Below are 14,355 nucleotides of genomic sequence, written 5' to 3'. Positions count from 1 at the left end.
GTTTACTTTAAATGATTCTGCTTATTGAAAAGTTGATTTTCTTCCAAATGTCTCTTTAAATAACATGTAAAATCTGAAAACGTTCTCCCTCTGGAACACACCTACTTAATTAAAAAGGGGTTCGTGGCTATACCAACCTCACACTAATTCAGTCAATGACTGTGGAAATGGAAACATGTTTATGGGAGAAGATTAGTATGAATCTACATTCATCTCCTCCACAACCTCGCTTAGGTTACAAAACCTTTATCACACAAGTAGCTTGGAGTGGAATTAACTGACTCGAAGCTAAGGAAAATGAACAGATATGCTTTTAAGGTGTTAATAAATATTTTGGAAAGAGAATAGGTAGTTTAGGTGCTTAGGGGTGCTGACCTTTGCTGTGTTGATTAGTGCGACAATGATGCATTATTAACACACAGCAGCTGTACCTGAACTGCTGCCATGAATATAATAGCCTTTTATAGCCATCAGGGGAGTGAGGTAGGAGGCCTTTATTAACCACTAGACATGATTAGCACATTATGTGAACTTTAGTAGGCAAATTATCTCTTATTGAAATAGAATGTTGGTTATAACTAATTATAAACATGATTTTTAAAACTTCCCAGTGAACAACTCAATGTTTTACTACCGTTCAGCTCATTATTGGCTGGTAATCGACAAAAATGGGTTCTATTATGGGATGTACTTACAGGAGCTGAATCTCCAAAGGCAGACCTTGTCACCGAAGGCTGACTTTCAAATTGTTTGGCGTTACAGGTTCAGGGATATTAGCATACATGCAAACTTTCTCTCTTTAATTAAGTCAAACTGTTCATGAACTAGAAAAGCTGCTTTGGGAATTTTCTTCCTCTTTATTTCTTTAATCAGTTCTTAAAAGATTAGTTTTGCAGTAAATTTTGGAGAGTTACCTTGAAAAATAACAGCATAATTTATTTCAAAAAGCTTAATTTGGGGAGAGTAAAGATTATCCCATTAGCCTTAGTAAGTGAACACAGCGCGGAGAGTCCATTATGAACAGTCTTTTATGCCCTGGCAGAAAGTCATTAACATAAAATAAATCATTAGCTTTGATATTAAGCTTCTAGTATCTGTAGGTTTCAATGATTAATGTTCATGACTGCATCTGCCAAATGATAAAATATACTTTTTGTTGAAAGGTTATCCTGCCTCTTTATTATTAACATTTCTCTTTATACAATTGTTCCTGGCATTTTAGGCAGAGGCACACTGGTATAGAAGGAAAGAACTGGTTTATGCAATGACTTGGAGATGCCCATGCATATGACACTTTACCCATCATTTTTCAAATTAACCATTTAACTGAGTTAAAGGACTTAAGGAATTCAGGTGGTGTGCAGATATGCTTTCAATGTAATTGGACTATCTTTAGACCCAGTTGGTCCATTCTTTAATTAATCTTGCACATTATATTTCCCATCTCTGACCCATATATCAGAGGAAGGTAGTGAGGGGCAAGCCTGCTTGCCTGAAGTCAGGAACTACAAGAGGGCATCTCCCTCTGGAGCAGGTATTCTCAACTTTATTTCATCTTCTTACACAGCATCATAGGCAACAGCTGCCATCCTAGCATCTCTCATTAGGTGCACTGACTCGCAATGCAGAAAGGGAAAAAGACGCCCCCTGGGGGCTTATCAATATCTGAGAAAGGGAGATTACAGGCTGTACCAACACACACCCCATTTTCCCCAATTCACCTTTGACCCTCTAGAAAGGTTCTTCTTTTCACTCCTTTCCTGAAAGAATCACTAGTCTACAACTTTGGAAGACACATTCATTTCAGTAAGGTAGCAGAAATAGAAGAAACGGACTGAGAAGATGGTATTTTTCTAAGGTCTCCCACTGTTTGAATTTTTGAACATCTTTCCTCATGTGATTTCTAAATAATCTACCTCTGTTGACTCCTTGATTCTCATAAAGGTGCCTTGATACAAACATTAATTATTTCCTCCTGTGGATATGGATACATGGAAGATTGGGACACAGGTGGATTAAAGGTTTTAGTTTCAGAACTTTTACCAGACATCGAACAGAGTCAGGCTTCTAAAGAGAATGGGAAACAGAGCGGGAGGGAATCATATCCTTTCAGGGTTATATTTATTTTGCCTAGGGGGGTAAGTCAACACAGGTTCAAGAGCCCCAGTTTTTATATGAAATCTTCAAAAAGAGTATTTTCTTCAGAAAGGCTTAGGTGTTCCTCAGAAAAGATCCAGTTCTTTAGTCTTATTAAGGTATACTTTGCCCAATTAAAGCCCTAGCATTGTGAAAAGCATCCTCTCATGTGAAATATGGCTACATTTCTTAAAAAGGAGTGGTAATGAGGCATTCCTACTGACCAGTATAATTGCCTTTGTTGTTGTTGTACACATTGAGAGATTCTGCCATTTTTGATAAATTCTCATGCATCTATGGGCAGAATAGATCCAGGACCATGAGAAACACAGAAAAACACATGCTCACCCAAACACACACACACACACACACACACACCAATTTCTCTGACTAGGTAACTTCTAGATAGGGGCTCAAAGACTTTAATGGAAAAGTATTCCATGCAGTGGCTGATAGTGTTACAACTGTGGATCAGATACTTGTAACTTGTAAGTCACATAGTAACTCAAAACACTTCATATTTTCTTGGCCACTAGCAAAGCTTCTTATCAGCCAACCACGGCCCTAGTTTATTTAGGAGTCCTTTCAAGACAGTTTCATCAAAGCACATAACTCAAGAATGAAAAACAATAAATACTTGGCTAATGCAGAACCATTAAAAACTCCAAAGTGAAAAATGGACAAACAGAAAAGCATTAACAGTGACATTGGTTTCATGACCTTTGTTATTATAAATATAAATCAATGATGATGTTTCATAAGTACAATGGAAATCTGAAGATAGATTTTAAAAGTTAACTTTTTAATCAAGGAAGGCAAACTTGCCTTACTTGCCTATTCAAACTAAAGAGATCTGGGAAAATACCAGCACCTCCTCCAGTGATAGAGCAGGGGGTTTCTTTCTGGCATCAACCCTCCTCTGATCTTTTCTGCTGCACCATCAACATCCAGGCACAGAGCAATATAATGTTCCCATTTTCAAAATGAATGCTATAGGGAGGAAAATGTTATAACCAGGAAAGTCTCATTCAGGTTAATGTGAATTCCATGTCTCAAAGTATTACAGAAGAACTGCTATAATTAACAGTCTTTTGGCACTTCCATTATAAACCACATTTCTAAGCAGTTTATAACTCAACTGTTTTTAATGAGAAATTACTCTTCGGGATGAAACTCGGCATGCATGGTTTAAAACAAAAAAATGCTCAAATTCATTAGGGCAGATGTAAGCTGTAGCGTCCTGGTGCTTTGCTTTCCTAGCGGGACAGTCCATTTAAAAAATTCACTGTCTACAGCTGGTCCTATCAACCAACGGAGGACAAAGGCTATCTGACTCTGGAAAGTGCACCTTCAAAGAAAAAGATCAACTGAAAATACAATTGTTCTTGGGCATCCTCTGGGGACTGGTTCCAGGACTCCCCTCATATAACAAAATCTGAGATTTCTCAAGTCCCTTATATAAAGTGGTGTAGTATTTGCATATAACCTACACACATCCTCTCCTATACTTTAAATCATCTCTGGATTACTTATAATACCTAATATAATGTAAATGCTATGCTAATAGTTGTAAATACTATGTAAATGATATGTAAATACTTGCTGCTGGTGCGCGGCAAATTCAAGTTTTGCTTTCTGAAACTTTCTGGAAATTTTTTCCCCAAATATTTTCCATCCAAGGTTGGATAACTTGCAGATGTAGAACCTGCAGATATGGAGAGCCGACTGGATAGCAATAACATCAAAGTGGAAGTAAATAAGAGAAAAAATATCTTCAGGATTGGTAAAAGTAAATATTCCCCATGTTAAAATTTTGTTTAAATTCAGTTTAAACAAGGCAGCTTTCGAACATTTAGATGCTTCATGTGGAAGCTTCTTGCAGGCAAGATTATAGTTATGGTTGTGGGGGCCACAGTATTTATTAACTATGGTTTACTACAACCTTGTTTTCTCCTAAAGGTATACATTTTAGATTCTTAGATTTGCTTGTATACAATATGTTTTATCTTAAACAACTGATAATATTTTTAAAATGTAAATGTTAATAACATTTAATGAAGCCATGATAACTATATGTAATTTTCCTTAAGGTATAAGTTAAATATTCTACCTTATTACTTCCCACAAACCCTGAGATTCACGTTTGGATAAGCTAAGAGGTAGGATGATAAAAGTAATTAGTTAAGTAGGTTCTGCATTTCCAACTATTCCCATCTTAGTCATCTATGCATATTCTGATGAGAACACATAAATAGGCCAACCCACATACTCACTGTAAGTGTAACTCAGCTAACTTACTATGGGCAACTGAACATCAGGAGGTCACAGTCCCACTTTCATACTATTTTAGAGTCTAAATAAAGATTTTTCACCGATAGGGGATGTTCAAGGAGCTGATTTCAAGCTCTAAATACACTGCATAACATGTGCGGGGAGAGGTGAACTATGAGAGCTTAGAAATACCCACCATGGTTTTCCTCTCAGCATCATGTCTCTGTTTTCTTAGTCTATTATTCTAGCCTCCGATGTCATTCATTCAGATGGGGAAAAGGAGAGTAGCCTAGTTCAGGATTTTAAGAAGTGGATATGGGCCTGAGGACTGGCAGATTCCAACTTCCTTACCCCAAAAAAGGTCAGGTACTGGAGGAAGAATGGATTTGTTAACACGGTTATGATAACAATGATGGCAAGCAGAAAAGGGGGGGCATGGCGGCCAAGGTAGCCATGATGGTGAGCCAAGTACCTGAGGAGAGGGAGGAGTTCAGGTTAGGAAGTACACACCTCCCAGGTTCAGACCCAGATTGGGAAGGAGAAAAGCAGGGGAGGGGGAGTCATCCCAGGATTGGGGGTGTTTGGGAAGGGGGTGAAAAGGAGGGAGGGAGGAGGCACCAGACGCACAGACAGAGCAGCTGCTCAGGGCAGGCTTTCATCAGGGCAGGAGGATCTCCAATAGCTGAGATATATCCCCAGGGTCTTTTCAACTTTCTAGGAAGTTAGCAAAATGTTGGAAAGCAGTAGAATAAGTCATCCTTCATAGCTAAATAAGATTCTCACCCCTACCCCAGTTCTCTAACCCATCCCTTTCTTGAATTGAGCCCATCACAAAAAAAAAGCATGCCCACAAGAAATAGTTCCACACACCAAAACCAACATTTGAGACCCAGTTCTGGTTACCAAGAAAACCATTGTTAAACTTGGAACTTTCCCTACTTCTTTCAGGTTCAAGTACCTTACTTCTTTCCTCTGTTCTAAGCCCTTGCGATCATGTCATTTAAAACAAACTACAACAAGCAACTGAGATAATATTTAAATATCAGTTTAGTTTTTCCAACTAAGCAAAATATCAAAATGCTCCTTAATATCATCACTCAGTAACTTCTAACATATATGATAAACTGTGAGAACACTAAACCATGTAAGCTATGTTAAAAATAACATTATGAGCTCCAAAGCTCATAACTGTAATTTTTGCATAGACATTTAAAATTGGAGTTTATGACACTGAAATAGCCCACAAAGTCAAGATAGCTAGCTGCATTTGAGGGTTTTGTATGATATCTGATTTAGTGGCCAAAACCATAGGATTGCTTGGCTTATGCTCTTACCTATAAATTTATTTAAAACATATTTAAAGACCTCAAAACTTATGAAAGATGCCAGCTTAATAACACTCCCATGGGAATTTTAATTACACTAACGATGTTCAGAGGATTGACTATGAATTTCCCAAAGTCCTAGAAGTTATGGGGGTGGGTGGAGAACTGATCAAGCAATGATGCTCTAAATTGCTTACAACCCTCCCCTTCCTCCTCCTCCTTTTTCTTACATTTATTAAAGTAGAAATAATGACTCCATCATAATGTGCTTGCAAATCCTGTATTTTAGAAAGGATGAGTTTTGCCACATTAAAGTACAATACATAATACTCTAAATGGGAAAGTAAACTCGAAGGAGATTTTGCAGAGATGATAATAAATCTTGTTTTTCTCAGAAGTTATCAAATGTCTGTTAGCCCTGACATTTTAACGCAGAGTTCATCACAAATAGGTCCTTCCTCCTATGTTTATGTGAAAAGATTATACACTGTCCTCCCTCATTTCAATGATAAAAGCCCAATATTCCAGACGCCCATTATTCTTCACTCTGTATATAGCCAGTATGGGTTTGTGTTTTGAACTTCCTTGTGTCTAAATCAACCGAAGAAAGATTCAGGACCTGATTCCACAAAAGCAACCGCTGAGAACAGTAAAGACCATTATTTCCTCTCCCACCGCTGGCAGAGGTCAGCCTCCCTGTCATTAGACATGTCATAACATAATTGTATTACTACTCCTTCTGTGGGCAGATACTGAGCAATAACTGAACACATCATATCATTGCAAAAATGAAAAAGTGCCACTTCTTTGTCCCAATTTAGCATAAAATCAGTGAAAACAATCTTCAGAAATGACGCTGCACTAAGAAACTGAAAGGAACTGTTATTACTCTGTGGGTATATATTTAAACTGATGCTCTGACATCTTCAACTAGAACCAAAAAGAGGACTCTATTTTACTACCAGACTCCAGTTGTGAGCTCCTATAATCCTTCAGCTCAATTAAGGGAGACACTGTTACTTAAAATGGCCTTAATTAGATGAAACTCCAGTATGGTACCCATCTCTCAATGTCTGAAATATAGCCATGCTTTAAGCTGCCAGAGGTGACCACTGTTACTTCCAGCCTACATGTTTCTGTCCTGTCTATGAGCTACACTGCTATTTCAAAGGCTGACCTATATATACAGCAACGTGCCATCCGTTCTGGCTGTTTGTGTAAGAGATGCCTCGCACAGTTGCCATAACCAGCATCGTTGCATTGTTCTCACTTTTCTCCTGCAATGGGCTATGTGAAAATGGAGGCCAGTTTGCATAGTGATGTGCTCATAACGTAATGTGCTCTTACGATAGAGCGATACTAAATTAAACTGTTTTCCAAAGAAATTCCTCCTACAGAGTTTATTAACTGAACAATGTAAGTAGTGTTTTGGCAATCTATAGAGCAGCAGTGCTGGAAAATGTCAGCAAAGTAAAACAACCTCATTTTAGTTTAGAAAAGCTTCAGGAAGAGGATATTCATTTTCTGGATTAGGGTCTCTTCTGACATTGAAAAACATGTCACTGGAGAAACTAGTTACAACTGTGTGATGCTGAAGCACAGAAAGATACTGGTTCCGCTGGGATTCAGCACACTGACTTTTGTAAAGTGTTGACAGATTTAAAATAAAGACAATTAGTAATTTATGATCTTATCATCCTATTGAAAACAAATAACCTGACAAAGTGACTGTTTCTTGTAATAAACTATGTATTCGTGACACCTCTGAAAGAGACAAGGTTTACTTTGCAGTCTTGTCTCTCTGGGAGAAGTCAGGTCCAACTTGTTTTTACTAAATGTGGATACAGATTTCTTATTTCACCTCTTTCAAACTTCTGCCCACCTTTCAGATCCCTGCAGATCTACTTGAGTCACTGTAAAAATGAATTCTGGTTGACTACATTCTAAGCAACTAAAACTGTGGAGTTGGACAGAAATTTTGTGCCAATGCTAATCATGATGGAGTAGAAAACACTAGTGCCCGGGTTTTCTGGGGCCTAGCAAACCTACTCAGTACACTGAATATAAGCAGGGATCAGTGACAAATATATTTGGTAGACTGCTACCCAGAGAAGGGCAGGAGCAGACATCCTGCGAGAAACATTTCCATGAAGTCTCTTCCTACTATTAAAAGTGTATCTTATGACTGTGCACCTTTAAAAATCCATTATTCCCTGGATACGTAAAATAGAAGACTTGCATCTAGTCTATAGAAAGGGGGGCTAATTTGCATTTTAAAAGAACAGTTTGCTCCTCATACACCGGGTGACTTAAAAGGAACTTCAATGAGCTAGTAAAGAAACTCTGAAGACTTTCTAAATTAATTTATTCAATTCACAGCACAACCCACTAAAATTATTTAAAGCACTTAATTGGAAAATGATTTAATATATTGGAGTAGTTCTTGATTTTCCAAAGCATTTAACTTTTAAATTAAATCTGACCCTACTATCACAAGAATGACGAGTGAAATGTGTATCCAAGTCATTACCTTCTTTTTGGAGCCTAAAATCACTGATAAATTTAATAGGATTTGTCCAGTTTCATTGCCAAAATGTTTCTGACCTTTTGGTTCCAATTACTACTGGGGAATATGTCTTTACTATCCAAGATAAGACTGCTACTTTATTATTGTTGGTAGTAGTAGTGTTATAAGCAAAAATAAAATGTTTCAAACACAAAAGACCTGCTCATTAAGGCAAAACAGACTGTATTACCAACAAAGAATGAAACTTCATCACGCAAACTTCTCTGGCCAAAGTTACCCATGCCTTCCAACATGCCCCTAGCTAAAAAGGGCCCCTTCCTGCAGGATGAAAAGCCTTTCTGCCTTGCACAAGACTAGATTTCCCTGGTTTCTAACTTGCCTAAACACCATCAACACACGCACATCCCTTTTCCTGGGTTTTGCACTGTACACACGGCATCAGGGAGCTTCTCCACGGGGTGATATAACTCACAGCTCTGTGTGTGTGTGTGTGTGTGTGTGTGTGTGTGTGTGTGTGCGTGTCGATTGACCAAGACTCGGAGTTGCGAGTTCGTTGCGTGATGGGGAGCCCGGGGGCTGAGGATGCCGCGCGCTAAATACCTCTGTATCGCGTAAAAAAGCTGTTTGATGATGACACGCCACCAGGCAAATGTTACTAGTCCCAACGATTTATCCAGCGGAATTCACCGAGGGGCCGACACGGAATTGCTCGCAGGGGCCGGGAGTATCAGACAGGGTTACCACGGAGCGGGAACTGGGCGTCTAAACCTCTCGCCCTGAGTCTCAGAGAACTCCGTTCTCCCCGCCACGTTCACCGGGCGGGACTGCTTAGACACGTCCAAAAACCCCGAGGCGAGGACAGCCGTGGACCTGCGGCTGCTCTCGGAGTCTGGTCCCCGCGCGTCCTCCCTCCGCGGGCTGAGAGTTCGAGGAACCCCGAGAGTCACCCCCTCCCTACGTACGCCCTGACTGCTGCATCCTTGGGACGAGCGGACCTCCGCGGTAGCCCCGGTCACCCTCATGGCCCGCCTCGCCCCGGGCCCCCGCGGCCTCGGCACCTGGGGTCACCGGGCTGTGAGCACAGCCCAGCCCGGAACCTGCTCCAGCCCCGCGCCGAGGGCTGCAGCTTTGGACGTGAACGCGACGCGCTCGCCCGGCTCCTAACAAACTTGCTGTTTCTGCGCGCACCCCCGGGCGGGAGCTGTCCCCCGGCCCCGGCGCCCCGGCGGCACCCCGGCCCGCAGGCCGGCGCCCGGACCGGTTCGGGAAAACAAAAGCGTTGCGGAGCGCTGTGCCCGGCGGGGGGCGGGGGCGTCTCCCGGGTCCCGGCACCCCGACTCCCGGCGGCTCCCCTGGCAACTAATCCCGGGCGGGGAAGCGGTGCCACGAGCCCCCGCCGCCGGGAGAGCAGGGAGGGAGGGAGAAGGGGAAACCAGAAAATAAACGGAATTCTCCCACTCTCTGCCTGCGTCCCCGGACCCCAGACACACCCCCAAAGTATTCCGCCGTTCTTTCCTAATTTTTTTCAACGCCCCCCCCCCTCCCGGCAAACCTAGGCAGGGATCCTTAGTGGCGAACAGCAGGAAGGAAAGGATCGAGCAAATCGTGTCACTTTCCGCACCATCGCGGGGCCGGGCAAAGCCCGGGAGCGGCTCCGCAATATTTACTCCCCGAGGGCACGCAGGGCAGCCGCGGGCTGGAGCCGAGCGCGCCCGGGACCGGCCTCGGGCGACCGACCGCCCGGCCGCCCAACGGGCTCGCCGCCGCCGCCGCCCCCCTCCCGGGACCGAGCAGCCAGAACACGGCGGAAACAAAAGCAGAGCATTCACCTTGTTGCAATAGTAGGGGTCCAGGCAGGGAGAAGGTCCCAGACAGGGAGCGTCGGGCGCAGCGGCGGGCTGGGCTGGAGGTGGATAAAATCTTACGTCCATTTCACTTTCACATCAAGCAACTCCTTTTCTTTGCCTTTTTCAAAAAAGTGTCCAGCAAAACAAGCTTAGACGGAACAGAGAGAGGTGTCTGGACTCAGGAGTAAGAGAAACACCTTCCTTCCCTCACATCCGTTTGTGGTTTGTTTAAGAAGAAGAGGAGAAAAAAAAAAAAAAAAAGAAAAAGAAAAGGGGGGGGGGAAGCGCTCAACTCTCCCCCAAGCCGCGGCGCGCACCCGTCGGCGCCGAGCGCGCAGCCTGCTCCGCCGCCGCCGCCTCCCGGCCCCGCCGCCGCCGCCGCCGCCGCCGCCGCCGGGCAGGTAACTTCATGCGCTCATTGTCCCCCCCGCCCGCCCCTCCATCCCCGCCTCCCGCGCCCCTCGCCGCCCGGCACACGCGCTCGCGCTCGGGCTCTAGGTACTGGGCGTTTTATTGGAGTCTCTGAGTTGCTCTGCTTTGAGTTTATTTTCTCCACCTTGGAGGCCTGGGATGGGGGGAGGACTGGAGAGGGGGACGGGGCGGGAGGGGGGGGGTGTGAGCGCCCGGGGCCGGGCGGGGTGGAGTGCGCGGCACGACGCGGGCTGCTCGCGGCCCAATGGCGGCCGCTCGGGGCCGGGGGCCGGCGGAGGGTGGAGCGGAGGAGGAGGAGGAGAAGGAGAGCGCTGCCGGGCCCGGGCCGAGGCGGCGGGACCCCGAGGAGCCTCCGCTGCGCCCGGGCCGCGCTCCTCCGGGCCAGCGCGTCGCACACAAAGGGGCCGGCGAGCCCGAGCCAGCTGCGGCCGCGGGGCACGGCGGGGAGCGCGCAGCCAGGGGGCGCTGTGGCGCAGCCCCGCCCCCGGCCCCGCCCCGGACCCACCCCGCTCCCTCCGCGCCCCACCGCGGCCGTCCCCACCTCTTTCTCTGTGTCCCGCACCTCCCGCGGCGCGGCCGTTCCCCACCCCGCTGTCTGCTCCCCCAGCCCTATTCCCACTCTCTGTTGGAGGTGACTTTTCCGGGCAGCGCCGCTCTCAGGGCTGGGAGCCCTCAGGGAGCGCCAACCCTCTGCGTGCTGTGAGTGGGCCACTGTCCCAGGGACCCGAACGGACTGCAGGGTGTGGATGGGCTGGAAGGGTGTCCCCTCTCCTGCTGCTCGCTCCCGCCTCCAGCCCTCGCCTCCCCGTGACCTCTGTCCCCCGGTAGGGTTTGCGAAGGCTAAGGCTGCCTTAAGGACTCGCAAAAGACCACAGGGGTAGTTCAAAGGGTAAATAGAAAAACAATGATCAGCACACAAGATCGGGATAGAGGGAAAACACGTGGGCTTGCTAATTGCCCATTACTGGATTCTTGTCCTTTTCTAGTTGGAAGCCCAGTAATTCTCTTGGAGGTCCACGGAAGACCTGGAATCAGCTTCCCTATTTCTCTGTTCCGTAAGTGGGACGAGGAAAGCACCAGTCACGTTTTCCCGCCTTACTTATCGAACCCGGAAACTTGGAACTTCGTGTCTCCTGGTGGTTGGAAAGTTTGGCGGATCTTGGCCGCTGTCCAACAGATTTATTCCCGGGGCTCTGTCCTTGGTGGGAACTCCAACAGGAGTGGGCGATAGTTACCTTCCCAGGAGAGGGCAGCCCCGTACACTGGACCCAAGGCCCTACAAAGAAGCCTGGAAATACTTCATCTGTTCCACTTGTTTCTGGTGCCAGGAAGGATACTAATAACATCTCACCACCGGGCACAGCCTTCTAGTGCACGTTGATTGCCAACTGCTCCGTGTAACTTTCCCGTAGCTATGCTGCTTCCTCTGCAACTGAGAGCATCAGTCACGTACAAGCAGAGAGATGTGAAAGAAAATCTATGAGGACAGTATAAGGGATGATTAAATGAACATCACTGGGCGTCTATACATGGCTCCTTTAGGAACATTTTGTTAAGCATTGCTTTATACTTCTTACAGCCTTTTTCTTGTAAGCCATGGTTTTCTTTCTTCCCCTCATCATTTTTTTTTAAACATCTTTATTGGAGTATAATTGCTTTATAAAAAAATATGGAACACTTCACGAATTTGCGTGTCATCCTTGCGCAGGGGCCATGCTAATCTTCTCTGTATCGTTCCAATTTTAGTACATGTGCTGCCGAAGCGAGCACACCCTCATCATTTTTATAAGTGGCAAGAATCCAGCTTTCTCCCTACCTCCAGATTAACATGGTGCAGATTGGTGTAGGGAGAGAGAAGTGTAAGAAAAAATAATTTTTCCCCACTGGATTCAGAAGAACCTCCATATTTCCAGATCATTCAAGGCACAAAATGAAAGTAAGGAGTAGAAAATATGTTCTTTCTTTAAATAAAGGTCTTTATAATAAAATTTAAATGAAGTTTTGTGGTTTGTAACATCAGTGTTCAAATTTCAATTGTAGATGCTAAAATGTGCCTATATGCATTTTCTTCCGTGATTAAAAAAAAAAACCTTTTAGGTTTAAATTAAACATTTCTAAGCTTAAATTTCTGTCAGCGATCCAGCATTTATTACCATCGTATTACATCTCTTCAAAATTGGATTTTTAAAAACTTCCTTAGCATCTGTAATTGATTTCTATTCAATGGCCTTGTGAACATCAGAAGATGAAATAGTTCAGGGCGGAAACAATATTATTATCAACATCTTGACACCTGGGGGAAGATAATGATGTCTCCACTTTGCTCCACAGACGTACCGCTTTCCTCTGTCTCGAGGGAAAATCCACGTGCAGTGTGTAGAGTCAAAATGATGTGTTTGTGTGTGCGTGACATGGTGTTATGGGTGAGAATGTGAACCGTTGATAAAAAAGCTCTTCACTCCAATCACTCATATATGGAGAGTAGCCCCTGAAGGTCAGTGGGGAGTGAAGATGAAAATGGTGTGATTGATCAGTCATGCCTGTGTGATGATGTCTCCATAAAAATCCCAAAAGTACGGGGTTCAGAGAGCTTCCGGGTTGGTGAACAGTGGAGGTGCTGGGAAAGTGGCAGCCCCGGAGAGCGCATGGAAGCTCTGTGCCCCTTCCCAGGTACCTTGCCCTCTGTAGCTCTTCCATCTGTTTGTTCCTCTATATCCTTTGTTATACCCTTACATATTCAACTGGTAAACAGTAGTCAACGGTTTTCCTGAGTTCTGTGGGCCACTCCACCGAATTAATCAAACCCGAGGAGGGGGCCATGGGAACCTCTGATTTATAGCTGATCGGTCAGAAGCACAGGTAACAACCTAGACTTGCAATTGGTATCTGAAGTGTGCGTGTGTTTGGGGGGTGGTGGTGGCAGTCTTGCGAGACTGAGCCCTTATCCCGTGGGATCTGATGTTATCTCCAGGTAGATAGTGTCACAGTTGAGTTCAATTGTAGGACATTCAGCTGGTGTCACAGAATTGCCTGATGTGGAGAAAACCCACACATCTGGTGTCAGAAGTATTGAGTGTACTAGTAGCGTAAGAGCAAAGGAGAAACACAGGAGGAGGACCGAGTTTTACCCAACTCACGTGGAGATGTGAGCTGTTGGTAAAAAATTTAAAAATCCTTAACTCCAATCCCTCATACATAGAGAGTAGACCGTGAGGGTCATCTCGGTGTAATCGGAAAAAATACTCTCTTTACAATGCTCCACCCAAGACCTATCACGTATTGAATGGGTGCACTTCTACCAAGAAAAACTTGGGGGAATTTGAATAGCTCGGCCTCTGAGTAAATTTTATTACTTTGGAAGATAAAATAGTAGAGAGTCATTATATTACTTTTCAATTTCTGGAACATTTAACTCTATGTCACAGCTAAGTGTACTCGTTTGTCCATTTATTCATATATTTGTACATTCTTCAACAAAGCCATATGAGTGGGGGGCAGGGGGAAGCATTATGCTATACGTTGTGTGTAGGTTAACATATAAAAACAAATTACTTAAAACAGTTTCTTCTTTAGATGAGTTTAGAGTCTTATCCAGCAGTATTTCCAACATTGTTTGGTCAGTGTAGTCACCTTAGAGGCTTTGAAAAATACTTGTGCCCGGGGTCCTCCTGCATAGAATCTGATTCAATTCATTTAGGGTAGGGTCTGGGCAACAAAACATGAATGAATTGTTGTATAAGTCCAAAATACAATTTGGTCATCTGAACTAGGAACTTTATATACTCTCATTACCAGAAAGCATGTGTCTATGAAGGAA

At 44.3% G+C, this 14,355-nt stretch overlaps 1 protein-coding gene and 1 non-coding gene across 4 annotated transcripts in view; both read right to left on the bottom strand.

The window, feature by feature from the left end:
• Positions 1–10,407, bottom strand: part of TOX (thymocyte selection associated high mobility group box) — a 298,904-nt gene extending 288,497 nt beyond the window's left edge. The window contains exon 1 of one of the 3 annotated variants that reach the window (XM_057532463.1): positions 10,089–10,407. In XM_057532463.1, the coding sequence (XP_057388446.1) occupies positions 10,089–10,190 (102 nt within the window). In that variant the 5' untranslated portion in view covers positions 10,191–10,407. The remainder of the gene's footprint in view (positions 1–10,088) is intronic. The other 2 variants (XM_057532462.1, XM_057532464.1) reach the window with 2 other exon arrangements.
• Positions 10,408–12,201: 1,794 nt separating this feature from the next.
• LOC114236153 (U6 spliceosomal RNA) lies at positions 12,202–12,308 on the bottom strand. The gene has a single exon (XR_003622165.1). It is a non-coding gene; the product is annotated as a U6 spliceosomal RNA (small nuclear RNA).
• Between the last annotated feature and the right edge of the window lie 2,047 nt (positions 12,309–14,355).

Source organism: Balaenoptera acutorostrata, chromosome 17 (assembly GCF_949987535.1).
Source record: "Balaenoptera acutorostrata chromosome 17, mBalAcu1.1, whole genome shotgun sequence".
Classification (NCBI taxonomy): domain Eukaryota; kingdom Metazoa; phylum Chordata; class Mammalia; order Artiodactyla; family Balaenopteridae; genus Balaenoptera; species Balaenoptera acutorostrata.
This window is presented reverse-complemented; position numbering and strand designations above follow the sequence as displayed.